Consider the following 16979-nt stretch of genomic DNA (forward strand, 5'->3'; position numbering starts at 1 on the left):
CTATGAATCGGTTCTGACTCGATGGCACCTGACAACAACAACTATGTGCCTGACACTAGGTGCTGGTGATAGATAATTCACTGAACAAAACAGAAGAACACATGGCTCTGTGGTATTTCTGGCCATCCTGGCCTCCAAGGAGCACTCTGCTTTCTTCTAACCAGTCTTCCAACACTGCTTTATTTGTTCTTTTGGCAGTCCATGGTACTTTCAATATTCTCCAACACCTTAACTCACATGCATCAATTTTTCTTTGGTCTTCCTTATTCACTGCCCACCTTTCACATGCAAATGTGTTTATTGAAAATACCATGGCTTGGGTCAGGCACACATTAGTCCTCAAACCAACATCTTTCCTCTTCAAACTTTAGTGAGGTCTAGTGCAGCAGACTTACCTAATACAATATGGTGCTTGTTTTCTTGACTGCTGCTTCAATGAGTGTTGATGGTTGATCTGAGAAAAATGAAGTATTTGACAACTTCAGTCTTCTCTCCATTTATCTTGATGTGTTTTGGTCCAGTGGTGAGTATTTTTGTTTTCATTACATTGAGGTGCAAACCATACTGAAGGCTGTGCTCTTTGATCTTCATCAGTAAGTATTTTAAGTAGTCTTAACTTTCAGCAAGCAAGGTTGTATTATCTGCATATCATAGGTTGTTAATGAGTCTTCCTCCAATCCTTTGGTTGGTTGGTTATATACTGTGGAGTCGGTTCCAATTCATAGCGAACCTGTACAGGGTTTCTGAGGCTGGAAATCTTTACAGGAGCAGAAAGCCTCATCTTTCTCCCAGGAACAGCTGGTAGTTTCGAACTGCTGACCTTGTGGTTCGCAGCCCACTTCGTAACCACTATGCTACCAGAGCTCCTTTCCTCCAGTACTAAGGCTCTGTTTTTCTTCATATAACCCAGCTTCTTGGATTGTGTGCTTAGCATACAGATTGAATAAGTATGGTGAAAGAATACAACCCCGGTGCACACCGTTCCTAATTTTAAACCATTCAGGGTTCCCTTGTTCTGTTTGATTACCAGCTTAAAAATTGACTTTAGAGATCAAAAGGAGTTAAATGGGACCAGCTCTCAGTCCTGCTTGCTGTTTTGGATGTGTGTTTTCCTGTAGTGTCTCAGAAAAGAAATGATCATTTTAACAGAGACCCTTGAGCAACCTGTAAGTCATGTCTTTGGGTTCTATGACAGCCAACAGTTATTTAATTTTGCAACACCCTCTGCCCAGATCTTTCTCCATGTTGTAAAGATTTTATGAATTACTGGGGACTCTTCCTTGTTTTGTTTCTTAACATACCTTCCATCTAGTTTTTTGGGTTTTTTTCTTTTAGTTTTTTTGTGCATTGAGTGATAGTTTACATGGGAGAACACCAGTTCTACATTCATTGTTTCATTGCAATGATTACACTGTCCTCTATGCATCATCATTCAACAGTATTTGCTTCTATTCCCTCTTTCTTTTTTTGGGGGGGTGGGGTGGAGGGGATGTACAGAAAAACACTCATGCGTATATAATCATTTAAACAACCAAAGGGCATTCTGTAAGCCAGCTTCCTGGCTGCCAGCACACAGCCTTTCTCTTCCCATGAGTCTAGAGTCTTCAGCTGCGCCTCCATCTCTGGTGTCACTGTTTTCTTTGGATAGGGCCCCCCACATTCTGCTGATGTTCTTCCTTGATGGTCCTAGGGTCCGCTGTTCCTGGACTTTAAGATGAACTAGTCCCCCCTTTTTGTTAAAAAAAAACTTAGACCTTTACAGTTGTGATGGTTGCAATTAGTCATGATAGCAGTTATTTACTATTGAATCTAAAGAATCTTATCCCCATTTCCTTTCACTAGACCCTTCTAGACAAGGTGAAAACTATTGAGTGGGGATTCTACCTTCCCCCTCACACAATGAAACTAAACTCCCTCTTGAAAACTTGTAAGCCAGTCACTTCGTGCCATTATAGACCCCTCATTTTAGGTTGTTAAGTGCTGGTGAGTGTTCTGACCCATAGTGACCCTGTATAGGGCTTTCAAGGAGCAGCTGGTGAGCTTGAACCACCAACCTTGTGGATCAAACCAGCTTTGCAGTCCAGTACATTAACCCACAGTGCTACACCAGGACTCCATTTTCAGTAGCCAATGTCTAAGTTGCCCATCTCTGTATGTATACAGAGGAGATAGGATTGATAGTTGATGTCTCTTGTTTTTTCTTCCTCATTTTAAAATATCCCTTTGTTTGGGAGTGAAATATACTGAAGAGTTCATAAAACACATTTCAACTTAAAATATTCTTTCAAAAAAGCAAAAAATGCCCATGTAACCATGACCTCGAGGTTATGCATATATTCTATAATGTTTATTGTTTTGCTTTAATGTTTAGATCTACAATCTACCTGGAGTTTATTTTTGTACACGGGGTGAGGTAGGGTCAAGGTTAATTATTTCCATATGGGTATGCAGTGTTGGAACAGAAACAACCAGAATGCTCCTTAGAAGCGAGGATGGTGAGACTTTTGTCTCATATACTATGGAAATGTGATTAGGAGGGACCAGTCCCAGAAGAGCTACGGTGTGCTTGGTAAAGTGGAGGATCATTGAGAAAGAGGGAGACCCTCGACAAGATGGGTTAGCACGGTGACAGCAACAATAGGCTCGGGTATAACAACCAACGTGAGGCTGGATCCAGCCCAGGCCATGTTTCCTTCTGTTATTCAGGGGTCACTATGAATCAGAACCAACTCGATGGCACCTAACAACAACATGAGTAACTTCAGATCCACTTACTGAAAAGATACTCTCCCTTTCATCCACTGCTGTGTAGTGCCTGTATTTTCTGTTCTAATTAATATAAATTTGATGTAAAAATGAACCAATAGAGAAGTCTATAAAGTAAAAAAAAAAAGCCCCTATTCTATCTTCCACTTCTGGCATGACACGTTTTCTGGTAGAGCATCATTAATATAAACAATTTTGAATGTAGCCATTTGTAATTGATTCCCTGGTCAAATTGCATATATATGTAAATATATATGCAATTTGTCTTAAAATTTTTATCAAATTGTAAATATTGACAATGAATTGTTTCACGTAATCTTTGGGCCATTCTTTTGTATCTGTCTACAACAACAACAACAACCTTGTTCCCTTTAAGAGTTGCCTAATATAGGAGTCCTGATGTGGCGCTGTGGGTTAATGCGTCAGACTGCAAAGCTGTTTGAACTGCAAGGTCGGTGGTTCAAGCTCACCAGCTGCTCCTTGGAAACCCTATACAGGGTCACTATGGGTCGGAACCGACTTGATGGCACTTCACAACAACAACAACGTTAGTCTAACACCATGGTCAATTGGTACAACAAAGTACACAGAGACGATGTTCTCCATCCTACTTTGGTGAGTAGTATCTGGGATGCTAAAAGCTCAGGAGTGGCTGTCTAAGGTACAGCTATTAGTCTTTCCATGTGCAGAAGAAAGAAGATCCTTGGAATCAACTTGTCCAACAGACTAATGGAACATGTGAGTAGTCTCCGCGACCCTGAGACCAGAAGAACTAGATAGTGCCTGGCTCCCACTTCCAACTGCTCTGAAAGGGATGGAGCAGTATAATGTGTGGAGCAAAACTCATTTTAAAAGACCAGCCTTGCTGGTCAGAAAGAGACTGGAGGAATCTGAGACTGGCCCCCAACCATCTTTCAGGTCTGGAAAGGAACACACTCTTCTTTCAGCCAAGCAGTAGACAAGTATATTGTTGTTGTTGTTAAGTGCCATCGAGTCGGTTCCGACCCATAGCAACCCTGAACAGGGTTTCCGAGGCTGCACGTCTTTACGGGAGCAGAATGCCTCATCTTTCTCCCACGGAGCAGCTGGTAGTTTCAAACTGCTGACCTTGCGGTTCGCAGCCCGGTTCATAACCACTACGCTACCAGACAGGTATATAGGGGAACAATAACACTAGTAAGATGTGCTTGCTATGAATGATGGAACGGTCAATCATTGAAAATCAAAGGGCAATGTGTACATATGGACAAGGGTAAGAAGGGATGGGAAGGTGGGTGGAAGGGAAACAGGAACCATAGGGAATAAGCAGATGATGACTCTTGTTCCACGCAGGGGATTGAAATCATTGAGATGAAAGAGTGTTTTACTTTTTGAATGTAGAACTGATGATCTTGTCTGTAAACAATTAGTCAATTCACAATAAAAAGAAAAAAAAAGAGTTTCCTAGTGTTAGGGGTTAAACTGTCTCCCCAGAAAATATGTGTTGGAATCCTAACCCCTACACTCATGATATAATCCCACTTGAGAATAGAGTTTTCATTGTTACGTTAATGAGGCCATATTAGTGTCTTAAGGCTAATGGTTTTTGAGATATAAAGAGAGCTGAGTAGACCAAAAGAAGAAGCAAGCACAAACGAGGTACATCTAGAATGCCTTGTGGAGATGGTTGTGGGACCAAGTAAGGCAGGTTAGAGAAGGTGCCCTGAAAGCAGACAGAGCGAACCTTTCTCTAGTGCCAGTGCCCTGAATTCCAGGAGTCTTGCTGGTGAAACAGGGAAAGCACTTGTCTGCTAATGGAAAAGCTGGCAGTTCAAAGCCATCCAGTTGCTCCTTGAGGAAGGAAAACCTGGCAATTTGCTCCTATAGAGATTGTTGTTGTCAGGTGTCATCGAGTCGGAACCGACTCATAGCGACCCCATGCACAGCAGAACAAAACAATGCTCGATCCTGGGCCAACCTCACCACCGCTGCCACCCCCGAGTCCATCAATGATGCCACCTGGCTGATCCATCTCGTTGGGGGTCTTCCTCTTTTTCTCTGACCCTCCACCCTACCCAGCATGACATCCTTCTCCAATGATTGTTTCCTCCGGACTACATATCCAAAGTAGGAGAGACGAAGCTTAGCCATCCTGGCCTCCAAGGAGCACTCTGGTTGCACTTCTTCCAAAACAGATCTATTGGTTCTTTTGGCAGTCCATGGCACTTTCAGTATCTCCTCCAACACCACAACTCAAAGGCATCAATTCTTCTACGATCCTCCTTATTCACTGTCCAGCTTTCGCATCCATATGAGGCTACTGAAAACACAATGGCCTGGGTCAGGCGCACCCTAATCCTCAAGCTGACATCTCTGCTCTTCAATACTTTAAAAAGTTCCTGTGCAGCAGATTTGCCCAATGCAATACATCGTCTGATCTCTTGACTGCTACTTCCGTGAGTGTTGATAGTTGATCCAAGAAGAATGAAGTCCTTGACAACTTCAATCTTTTCTCCATTGATAAGAATGTTGTTTATTGGTCCAGTGGTGAGGATTTTTGTTTTCTTGACATTGAGATGTAATCCATATCGAAGGCTGTGCTCTTTAATCTTCATAAGTAAATGTTTCAAGTCCTCTTCACTTTCAGCGATCAAGGTTGTATCATCTGCATATCGCAGGTTGTTAATGAGTCTTCCTCCAATCCTGTGCCACGTTTTTCTTCATAGAACCCAGCTTCTCGTATTATTTGCTCAGCATACAGGTTGAATAAGTATGTTGAAAGAATACAACCCTGTCTCACACCTTTCCCAATTTTAAAACATTGTTGTTGTTGTTGTTGTTAAGTGCCATCGAGTCGGTTCCGACCCATAGCGACCCTGTACAGGGTTTCCGAGGGTGTAAATCTTTACGGGAGTAGAAAGCCTCATCTTTCTCCCGCGGAGCAGCTGGTAGTTTCGAACCGCTGACCTTATGGAACATTACGGCCTAGAAAACCATATGAGCCTTTGTCAAGGAAGAACACTCAGAAGGGAGGAAGGGATGGGAAAGAAGGACAAATGGACATAGGAAGGGAATTTTTTTTTTTTTTTTAATGGGGCAGTTCTTAACGACATGGTGAACTACAGCCGGGGTGAGCCCTGGGCAAACTATGACCCGGAAGCAGCCCCATTAGGGAGGTTAGAGGAAAGATGAAGGTAGGAGGAGACAGGGATGTAATAGTTAAATGAATGCAAGTAAGTGCTGTTAACTGTTGGTACAAGGAGGAGATTGAAGCAAAGTGTACGATTTGTTCAATGTAAAACTGATGATCTGCTCTGTAAACCTTCACTCAATTCACAATGAAATGTTTAAAAAAACAACCTTTAAAACAATAAAACTAGGGCAGTGCTCTGTCACACAGGGTTGGGTATAAATTGACATGGCACTTACAATAGCCTCTGAAACTGTAGGAAAATCGATTCTCTTCTGTAATGCCATCTACTTGTGCTATTTCTTTTATAACAAAATTAAGAACCTAAGTCGCTATGAGTCGGAACCGACTGCATGGAACATAACGACGACCACCACCAAGACATCTAGTGTCATGGATTGACTTATGTACGTCTCCCCAAAATATGCGCCACCCTGGCTGGGCCATGATCCTCAATTGTGCAATGATGGGACCATCCTTGGTTTTATGGTCTGATGGAGTTATCCTGTGTTGTAAATCCCGACCTCTATGATGGAGTCTACCGGTGACGCTGTGGGATAAGCATTGGACCCCAAAGTTGGTGTGAAACTCAAGTCTGGCAGTACGAACTCACCAGCTGCTTCTTGGAAACCCTATACAGGGTAGCTATGAGTCAGAACTGACTCGACAGCATTTAACATGATGTTAATGGGAGTCCTGGTATGGTGCTGTAAAGTAAGCACAGGACTGTAAGATCGGTTTAAACTACGAGGTCAGCAATTCAAATGCACCAGCTGCTCCTCGGAAACCCTGTACTGGGTCACTATGAGTCAGAATTGCCTCAACAGCACTTAACAACAGCAACAATGATCTTAATGGGAGGCCTAATGTGGTGCTGTAGGGTGAGCTACTGGACTGTTAACTGCAAGGTTGGCAGTTCGAACCCACCAGTTGCCTCTCAATTACCTATACTGGGTCAGTACAATTCAGAAGTGACTCGATGGCACTCCACAACATCAGCATGCTGTTAATGAGGCAGGATATGGTCTATAGCATTAAGTTTCATCTTGAGTCGATTTCTTCTGAGATATAAAAAAGAATAAACAAGAAGAGAGGAGGGTCCTAACTACCACCGAGAGCTGGGAGTGGAACACAGCCTTAGGACCCTGTGCTGAGGACCTCCTAGACCCAAGGGAAGATTGATGCCAATACACAGATCTCTAAGGAGCACCACGTCCACAGATGTTGACCATCCCCTATAGCTGGTGTCCTGAATTCAGACTTCAAGCCTGCTAAATGGTGAGCGAACACATTGCTGTTTGTTCCGCCATTTGTTGTTGTTAGGTGCCATCGAGTCAGTGCTGATTCATAGCGACCCTATGCACAGCAGAACGAAACACTGCCCAACCTCACTATTGTTGCCACACTGGAACCCATCGATGCTGCCACTTGCCCAATCCATTGTGTTAGAGGTCTTCCTCTTTTTCTCTGACCCTCCACCTTACCAAACATGATATCCTTCTCCAGTGACTGGTCCTGCCTGACAATATGTCCGAAGTATGAGAGACGAAGTTTGGCCATCCTGGCCTCCAAGGAGCACTCTGGCTGCACTTCTTCCAACACAGATCTGTTGGTTCTTTTGGCAGCCCATGGCACTTTCAATATTCTCCCCCAACACCATAACTCAAAAGCATCAATTCTTCTACGGTCTTCCTTATTTACTGTCCAGCTTTCACATGCATCTGAGGTTACTGAAAATACCATGGCTTGTGTCAGGTGCACCTTAGTCCTCAAACTGACATGTTTGCTTTTCAACACTTTAAACAGGTCTTGTGCAGCAATTTGCCTAATGCAATATATTGTTTCTTGACTGCTGCTTCTGCGAGTGTTGATAGTTGATCCAAGAAGTCCTTGACAACTTCAATCTTTTCTCCGTTGATAAGAATGTTGTTTATTGGTCCAGTGGTGAGGATTTTTGTTTTCTTGACATTGAGATGCAATCCATACCAAAGGCTGTGCTCTTTGATCTTCATCAGTAAATATGTTAAGTCCTTTTCTCTTTCAGCAAGCAAGATTGTATCATCTGCATATTGCAGGTTGTTAATGAGTCTTCCTCGAATCCTGATACCACGTTTCCCTTCATATAACCCAGCTTCTCAGATTATTTGCTCAGCATACAGGTTGTCAAGAAATTTGGCTGACTAATTGGAAGACATCCGTATTTGTGCCCATTCCAAAGAGAGGTGACCCAATGGAATGCCAAAATCATCAGACAATCTCTTTGATATCCCATGTGAGTATTTACTAAAGGTAATACAGAAAGGGCTGCAAAGTATACATTGACAGAGAACTTCCAGAGGTTCAAGCCGGATTCAGAAGTCATGGAACAAGGGATATCATTGCTGATGTTTGATACATCTTGGCTGAAAGCAGAGAATATCAGAAAGATGTTTACCTGTGCTTTATGCAAAGGCTTTCGACTGGGTGGATCATGACAAGCTATGGACAACATTGCAAAGTATAAGTATTCCAGAACACTTAATTGTGCTCATGAGGACTCTGTACCTGGACCAAGAAGCAGTTGTTTGAACAGAACATGGGAACGCTGGATGGTTTAAGAAAGGTGTGTGACAGGGTTATTCAACCATACGTATTCAACCTGTCCGCTGTTCCGCCATACACTTGTGATATTTCTGTTATCGCAGCAGCACTAGATAACTAAGACACCTGGACACCTAGAGACCACCCTCATTCCAATGGATACAGTGCCTGTGTAAATACTCTGAAATAGCCATTTTTCAAAAATAAAAGTAATTTGAGGAGAGGAGGGAAGAAAGCATATGTGTTCCTGAACTGATTTCAGACACCCTAGTTCTCATTTCATGAGTCCTGGTGTGGTAGCGTGGGATAAAGCACTGGACTAAGAGGTCAGCTTGAACCACAAGGTTGGTGGTTCAAACTCACCAGACGATTCTCATACTGTTGCTATGAGTTGGAACCAACTCAACAGCACTTAACAACAACAACAATTTCTTACTTCAGGAGCTGTGGTAGTATAGCAGATTATAAGCTGGGCTGCTAACTGCAAGGTCAGCCGTTCAAATCTACCAGCTGCTTCTCAGGAGAAAGATGAGGTTTCCTGCTCCCATAAAGATTAGCAGCCACAGAAACCCTATGCAGGGTTGCTCTGAGTCAGAACATACTCTTAACCAGTGCACTTAGCGACCGCTACCACCACCAATTCTCCCTTCTAGAAGACAAAGTATTATAATGAAATGTGCAAAGACCTGGAGTTAGAAAAAAAAAAAAAAGAGTAGAACACACTAAGAACCAAAAAAGAAGAACATGCTCAGCATTCTCAAGCTGAAAGAACTGAGGGAAAAAATTCAAACCTCAACTTGAAATATTGAAGGATTCTCTGGGCAAAACATTGAATGATGCAGAAAGCATTAACAGAGGATGAAAGAAATACACAGAGTCACCATACCAAAAGGAAGCGGTCTATATTCAACCATTTCAAGAGGTAGCATATGATCAAGAGTCAATGATATTAAATGAAAAAGTACAAGTCACAGTAAAGGCATTGGTGAAAAACACAGCTCCAGGAATTGATGGAATACAAACTGAAATCTTTCAACAAACTAATGTGGCACTGGAGGCACTCACTCATCTATGCCAAGAAATTTGGAAGACAGCTACCTAGCTAACTGATTGGAAGAGATCCATGTTTGTGGCCGTTCCAAAGAGAGGTGACCCAATGGAATACAGAAATCATAGAACAGTATCATTAATATCACATGCTAGCAAAATTTTGCTAAAGATAATTTTTAAATGGTTTCAACAGTACATCGACAGGGAATTGCTAGAAATTCAAGTTGGATTCAGAAGAGGACATGGAAGTAGGGATATCATTGCTGCTGTCAGCTGAGCATTCTTGGCTGAAAACAGAGAGTACCAAAAAGAAGTTTACTTGTGCTTTATTGACTTTGTAAAGGCTTTCCAACTGTGTGGATCATGACAAACCATTGCAAAGAATGGGTATTCTACAACACAGAGTTGTATTTGTGAGGAACTCATACATATACCAAGAGGCAGTCATTTGAACAGAACAAAGGAATACTGAATGGTTTAAAATCAGAAAAGATACGTGCCTGGGTTGTATCCTTTCACCGTACTTATTCAGTCTGTATGTTGAGCAAATAATCTGAGAAACTGGATCATATGAAGAAAAATGTGGCATCAGGATTGGAGGAATATTCATTAACCACCTGTGTTATACAGATGAGAGAACCTTGCTTGCTGAAAGCAAAGAGGACCTGAAATGCTTAATGAGGAGGATCAAAGGCTCCAGTCTTTGAACCTCAATATAAAGAAAATGAAACTCCTCACCACTGGACCAATAAATAACATCATGATAAATGGAGAAAAGATTGAAGTTGTCAAATACTTCATTTTACTTGGATTAATAAGCAATACTCATGGAAGCAGCAGTCAAGAAATCGAACAACATATTGCATTAGGCAAATTTACTGTAAAAGACCCCTTTAAAAGTGTTAAAGAGCAAAGATTTCAATTGAAAGACTAAGGTGCACCTGACCTCAGCCATGGTATTTTCAGTTGCCTTGTATGCTTATAAAAGTTGCACAATGAGTAAAGAAGGCTGTAGAAGAATTGATATATTTGAATTATGGGTTTGGATAAGAATATTGAAAGTATCTTGGACTACCAGAAGAACAAATCTGTTTTGTAAGAGCTACAGCCAGAATCCAGAATGCTCCTGAGAAGACAGGATACTAGAAATTTGTCTCATAGCTCGGACATGTTATCAGAAGGGACCAGTCTCTGGAGAAGGACCTCATGCTTAGTAAAGTGGAGTGCCAGTGAAAAAGAGGAAGACCCCCAAGGAGACAGACTGATACTGTGGCAGCAACAAAGGGCTTTATAGTCATCATTGTGAGGATGGCATAGAACCGGGCAGTGTTTTGGTCTGATGTGCATTGTTGTTATTGTTATATGCTGTGGAGTCGGTTCCAACTCATAGTGATCCTGTACAGGGTTTCCGAGGCTGTAAATCTTTATGGGAGCAGAATGCCTCATCTTTCGCCCACGGAACAGGTGGTAGTTTTGAACTGCTGACCCTAAGGTTAGCAGCCCGATTCGTAACCACTATGCTACCAGAGCTGTGGTTACGATGTGCATAGGGTCATTATAAGTTAGAACCAACTCAGTGGCACCTAACAAGTTCTCACTTCATCTTGCCCTCCATTTGTTGAGTTACTTCTTTTCTGTGGAGCTCAGCCCACGGGATTCTGGACAATGCTGGCTTGACTAAAGGCTTCCCTTCAGGCTGGGACCACTCAGCACTTCATGAAGCACATGGATTCTTCAGGCACGAAGTGAAGAGACCACACAAAATATGGACTCTAGGATAAACCCCTTTTCCCTCCAGCAGATACGAGTTTGGGAGATGCTTGTACCTTAGATTCCTTCCAAGAGTTAAATATTTCACATACTGTGAGAAAGCTGGCTTGATTCTGCAGCTGAAAGATCGCTTCTCTGGAGTCAACTTTTATTTGTCCAAAGGTGGAAAATGTGTTTTGAGTGCTCCTGAAGACAAGGAGTGACCCAGTTGAGATTTGCTGAGACCATAGATAGCATGGGGCCACATTACAGTTCAAGTTCTCTATGCCTGATGCTCTTCTAATGGAGTTGGGGGTTTTTTAGTCCATAGATACGACAAATTGAGACTTCATGAGAGGCACAATTCTCCCAAATCACTTAAAACTCATTTCATAAGAGCACTATTTGTATAGGCTCAGGCTTGCTGTTTAAAGAGAAGTGTTCAGTTTTGACAAAATTGCTTTGAACATGAACAATTTCCTCTTATTATGAAGTGCCTCATTTTTCAGCCACTCTATTACATTCTTACTCATGCATTCTTCTCATTCCTTGCTATCTTGTCTCTCTCTCTCAGACCCCTGAAGGCCAGAGACATCAGCTCCTCTCAACATGGGGTAGGTGTAGGAGTCAGAGTAGAGGGCCGAGTTTAGAGTGGGGGAGGAGGTTTTGTTGCTTTTTGCTAGAAGCCCTGGTATGATGTTGTTAAGTGCCATTGAGTCGGGTTTGACTCATTGCAACCCTGTACTGGGTTTTCAAGGACAGCTGGGGGTTTGAACTGCCAACTTTATGGTTTGCAGTCCAGTGCTGATCTTGCAATGCCCCCCTAAGAGTCCTGATATAGATTTGCTAAATAACCAACGGAATTAGACTGAAGAGTCAGCAGGAGAGCATTTCCTGGACTAGCCCACTCAAGGCTGGCCATACTTACCTATTCACCTCAGGGCCAACTGACCACATACCTGCTTTGCCTCAAGGCACAGACTGAAACTTGAGGGTCATAGTAAGCTCTTGTTTCCACAATGCTTCTCCCATAAATCTAGTTTGTACCTGTAAGTATGCGTTTTTGTTTTAATTTATAGTTTTCTGGAACAATAGTTTCCAGAAATCATCCCTGAAATGCAGTGCATGTCTCCCAAGGGAAGGGACTAACCATTCCCTGCCCCCAGGAGCCCGTGGTGGAGACCTTGAGCCCCCTCTCACTCCTTTAGTGACCTCAAGAGGCAGTCCTGCGCCAGAAGCCGCGACAGTAATCTCACTGTGACCTAGTTTAAGGGACTAAAGAAAAAATGAGATGGACATATTTTAAGGGAAAATGGAAAACAGATCTGCTGTATGACCATAGAGGAACCATGATTGAAAATGCATCAAGAGATTCTGAGGTCAGGTATCAATCATCATCTTCATCATCTCGCTGTAGAATAAGCAGTTTTCACCAAAACGTCGGTAAGAACCTCAAGGTTGGCAGTTTAAGCTCACCAACCGCTTCTCGGAAACCCTACACTGGGTAGCTAAGAGTCGGAACTGACTCCACAGCACTTAGCAACAACAGTTTGTGAACGTGATTAAAACCGGTAGAAACATTCCCCAGGAGGCGGCGCAAAGTCCTTCGGTTGCAGTGGTCAGAGAGGAAACCTCCAGAGCATAGAGCTCAGTTCCTAGATGGACCTTTCAGCACTTCCTCTCGTCGGCCTAAAACCGCGCCTGCGCGGTAAGGCTCTTCCTCTCTGGGCTTGGCACTAGGTGGCGGCGAGATGGTGAGTGTTGGTGTCTGTGCGGCCTGTAGTTCCATCTGTCTGCATCTGCTCTTCTGTTCGCTTCTTCCTAGCCCCGCTCAGCTCGCCGGCCCCAGTTCACGTCCTCCCCCTGAGTCCGTGCATCCCCGCATCCTGAGATACCGAAACCTAGTCCAGGGCGGGGGCGGCTTGGCGGGGTCTGGACCATCTGGGCCGGCTGAGTGAGGTGCCCTGCCCTGGTTCCTAGATTTACCTGACTGAATTGGGGGAGAATTAGGACATGGGAAGAGGGCAGGAAGCAGTTTTGTATGGAGGTCTTGGGACCTAGAAGGCGTGGGTCTCTGTTCCTAAATATGGCGGGTTTCTCTTGCTTCTTATTCCAAACAGGCTAAACGCACCAAGAAGGTCGGAATCGTGGGTAAATATGGGACCCGTTATGGTGCCTCCCTCAGGAAAATGGTGAAGAAAATTGAAATCAGCCAGCATGCCAAGTACACTTGCTCCTTCTGTGGCAAAGTAAGGACGCCCCCAGATGGGGCGGGCGGGAAGGGTGTCACTTGGTCTAGGGAGTTGGTAAGCGGTGCGCGGAGTCCAGGGTGCTGGGCAGTTAGAATTCCCCGTCTCCTCGTGATCAGTCATGGGGTGGGAAGGTAGTGATGCATTCGCACAGCTCCCAAGAGTTGTGAGTCTTGGCATCCAACCTCCTGCTTGTGTTGCAGGAGATTTTATGCCGTAAATATTCGAGTGTTTACTGTGTGCAGAAGTACTGTATTAAAAGTGTTTTTGTCTTTTTTTGGAGGGAAGGAGGATTTTTCTACACCCCATGACCAATGCAAATTTGCCACTGTTGCAATTGGCAGGGGAGGGTTAGCAATGTATATATGTAAACTCAACTGCACCACCTTCCGTGTTGTGTGTTCTTAACAGGCTCCTGGGTGCTGGTATGCTAAAAAGGCTTTTGTTTGGTTCACGGGGGAATTTGATTGTCTTTTACAGACCAAGATGAAGAGACGAGCTGTAGGAATCTGGCACTGTGGTTCCTGTATGAAAACGGTGGCTGGGGGTGCCTGGACCTACAAGTGAGTGCTTGTGTCTGGGATGTTTGGAAGTGTGTGCTCAAACCCAGGCGTCTGACGCTGCATGGGCTAGTTGTCACTTAATATCCACTTCACACTTGACATGGCTAGGGAAGCAAGGTTTTGTGGTTTTTTTTTTTCCTTCAAAGCAGATAAGCATTGCTTAAAATAGGAATTTTTTCATTCTTCCCAGAATAGAAAGACAGTGACTGAAAGAATAGTGTGATGCACAGACTACTCTCGTAGAGCCAGCGGGGTTATCATGATGCTCTGTCAGCGGCACTGAGTCTGGACTGAGCCTGGACTTGCTTTGAAATTTGAATCGGACACTCACTTTGACCAAGTATTAGTCTGGACATAGCTATGTAACCAGGCTTGTTGATGGTGTCTTCTTCTGCCATAATGTGTGCTTTCTAAGTGTAGGTTAGCCTCAGAGAACCATTCCTCCCTGTTTTATTTTTTTAATGCTTTGCTAGCTGAGCAATCAGCTGTGTGAGATCAGTTGTATCTACAAGAAGCCTGGGAGGCATGGCTGTTTTAAAGGATGAAGATGTGGATTGGGAGCCATTAGTTAGTGTTGGTTGAGTTTTTAGGTCACTAAAAGCAAAACTTGGTAGAGCTAATAATAATGTTAATACCGAGTCTCATGAGGCGAAATTGAAAAAGATCTAAACAGTAAGATTGTAATTTTGAAATGCAGTTTTGCAGCTGTGTTTTTACCTGGCTACTTTGGTGGAAAACCAGATTTGCTTTTCTTTCCAGCACCACCTCCGCAGTCACAGTAAAGTCTGCCATCAGAAGACTGAAGGAACTGAAAGACCAGTAGAAGCTCCACCACCTGAACCTGTCTAGCCTGTAATAAATGGGTTAATTTATATAACAATCACTTTGGTTTGTGACTTTAGTTGATGTATGTTCTGGTCAGTTCATCGGCTTTGAGATGTTGTTAAGTGCCATTGAGTCGGTTCTGACCCATAGCAACCCTGTATAGGGTTTCCGAGGAGCATGAGCTTGAACCGCCGACCTTGCAGTTCAAACAGCTTTGCAGTAAAAGTCCATCCCACCATTCTTCCCCTCAAACATCTCCAGGCCTTAATGTTAAAAACTGCTGAGTTGTTTTTTTTAAATCAATACTCTTTCAATGATTTTAGAGATAGGCCTCTCTTTTTGATGATTTGATATCTTCAGAAAACAATTTGAAGCAATTACATCTTCAGTTTATAGACACGAGGATTCGCAGGGCTTAATGACAAGTTTATATAGACAGACAATGGTCAAAGTTGCCACTTGTGATACAGATTCCTCAGGAACCTCAAACTGGTATGTCTGTCCTTTGTCCACTCCTAAACCAGAGTGATGTCAAAATGCAAGTCTAATTCTATAACCTAGATTTTGTTAACTTAATTTGTCTTCAAATCAAGACATGGTGAGTAGAAACAAAGCCAAAGACAGAACTGCTCCTTAGGATTTCTGAGTCTAGTTTAATCTCAATACTGTATTCCCGTTTATAGATGAGAAAGTTATGTTATTGTGAATAATGGAATTGAGGGTTTTGAACCCCTGCGCGTTTAACTCCAGAACAGTTTCCTAGACACTACTGCTTTTAACGGCTGAGTAATTTTAATGATAGTTGGAGTGTAAGGGGTGGGGGGGGGGGGCAGGCAGACTAATAGTAGAAACTAGTTAGAAGGCTGTTGTGCCAGCTGGTAGTTTGGTAGCTAAGGAAGTATGTGACTTTTCAAGACCACAGGGAGGTTGAGCTAGAGGTGATAACTGGACAAAACCCAAGCTATGCCTGCTGCAGATGGGAGGCCAAGAAGACTCAGAAATGTGCTTTTTTGGTTAGGAGAAAGGGAAAGCTTTACTATAAATTTCAAAAATGCAAGGAGATAGGGAGCTCTGTCCCCAGCTCTCCCTGAGGAGGGGAATTGGGTGTTTTATAGGGCTTTTGAAGGCTTTGAGGGATAAGCAGGGATAGATCATTATAAAAAATTACAAGAGCCTGTCAGGAGGCAAGAATGGGTATAAACCACTGCCCAGATGGTAAATGTTACGGTTTCTTGTGTACTGTTTCCAACCTCAGTGAACACTGATTCTTTATGTTCTGGTGGGTTGTAGCTGGGACTGGGACCAGGTCCTCATGTGTCAAGGAGCTGGGCTTACACAAAGAGACGTTACAAATGTTTATATTCATAGCTTCTGATTATGGTGAAGTACAGGTGGGGGAGGGTTTCCGAGGCTGTAAGTCTTTATGGGAGCAGAAAGCCTCATCTTTCTCCTGCGGAACAGCTGGTAGTTTTTAAGTTTTTATTGTGAATTAAGTGATAGTTTACATAGGAGAACATTAGCTTTACATTCATCCTATCATATCATTTTATTCCCTCCATGCATCATCAAACAACCAAAGGGTATAACCCACAAGTCTGCCCCCGTCCCCCTCCGCCAGCAAACATCCCCTCTCCCTCTCTGGGTCTAAAGTCCCCAGCCACTCCATCTCTCCATGTCATCTTCTCTGCCTCCATCTCTGGCATCACCGCTTCTCAGGGTTTGGTCCCCCACTCTGCTCTTTTCCCTTGATGTTCCCAGGGACCTTCGCTTCTGGATTGCAAAGTCAACCACTCCTTTCCTTTTGCTACAAAACATCCACCTTTACATTTCCAACCCTCAAGTCAGTCCTGATAGCAATTATTCACTATTGTACCACAAGAATCCTATCCCCATCTCCTTTCATCAGCCCCATCCAGATAGACTGGATGATACTCAATGGAGATTCTACCTTCCTTAGCGCCCTCTGGATCTCAGCTCCCTCTTGAAATCCTGTAAGCCAGTCACTTTTTTTTTTTTTTTGTAGCCCCC

The 16979-nt window shown here is 43.3% G+C and overlaps 1 protein-coding gene across 1 annotated transcript; it reads left to right on the forward strand.

Moving 5' to 3' along the window:
* The first annotated feature begins 13040 nt into the window (after positions 1-13040).
* Positions 13041-15006, forward strand: RPL37A (ribosomal protein L37a). The gene is made up of 4 exons (XM_006867796.1): positions 13041-13068; positions 13435-13563; positions 14044-14126; positions 14886-15006. The coding sequence occupies exons 1-4, from the start codon at positions 13066-13068 to the stop codon at positions 14947-14949; spliced, it is 279 nt and encodes a 92-aa protein (XP_006867858.1). The 5' UTR covers positions 13041-13065; the 3' UTR covers positions 14950-15006.
* The last annotated feature ends 1973 nt before the right edge of the window (positions 15007-16979 follow it).

Source organism: Chrysochloris asiatica, unplaced genomic scaffold (genome assembly GCF_000296735.1).
Source record: "Chrysochloris asiatica unplaced genomic scaffold, ChrAsi1.0 scaffold00110, whole genome shotgun sequence".
Lineage (NCBI taxonomy): Eukaryota > Metazoa > Chordata > Mammalia > Afrosoricida > Chrysochloridae > Chrysochloris > Chrysochloris asiatica.

What these genes read in the sequence shown, in the direction of transcription:
- RPL37A (XM_006867796.1), top strand. An exon ending in CTTGCTCCTTCTGTGGCAAA is followed by an intron (nt 13,564 to 14,043) that starts GTAAGGACGCCC and finishes TGTCTTTTACAG; the next exon opens with ACCAAGATGAAGAGACGAGC. An exon ending in GGGGGTGCCTGGACCTACAA is followed by an intron (nt 14,127 to 14,885) that starts GTGAGTGCTTGT and finishes TTTTCTTTCCAG; the next exon opens with CACCACCTCCGCAGTCACAG.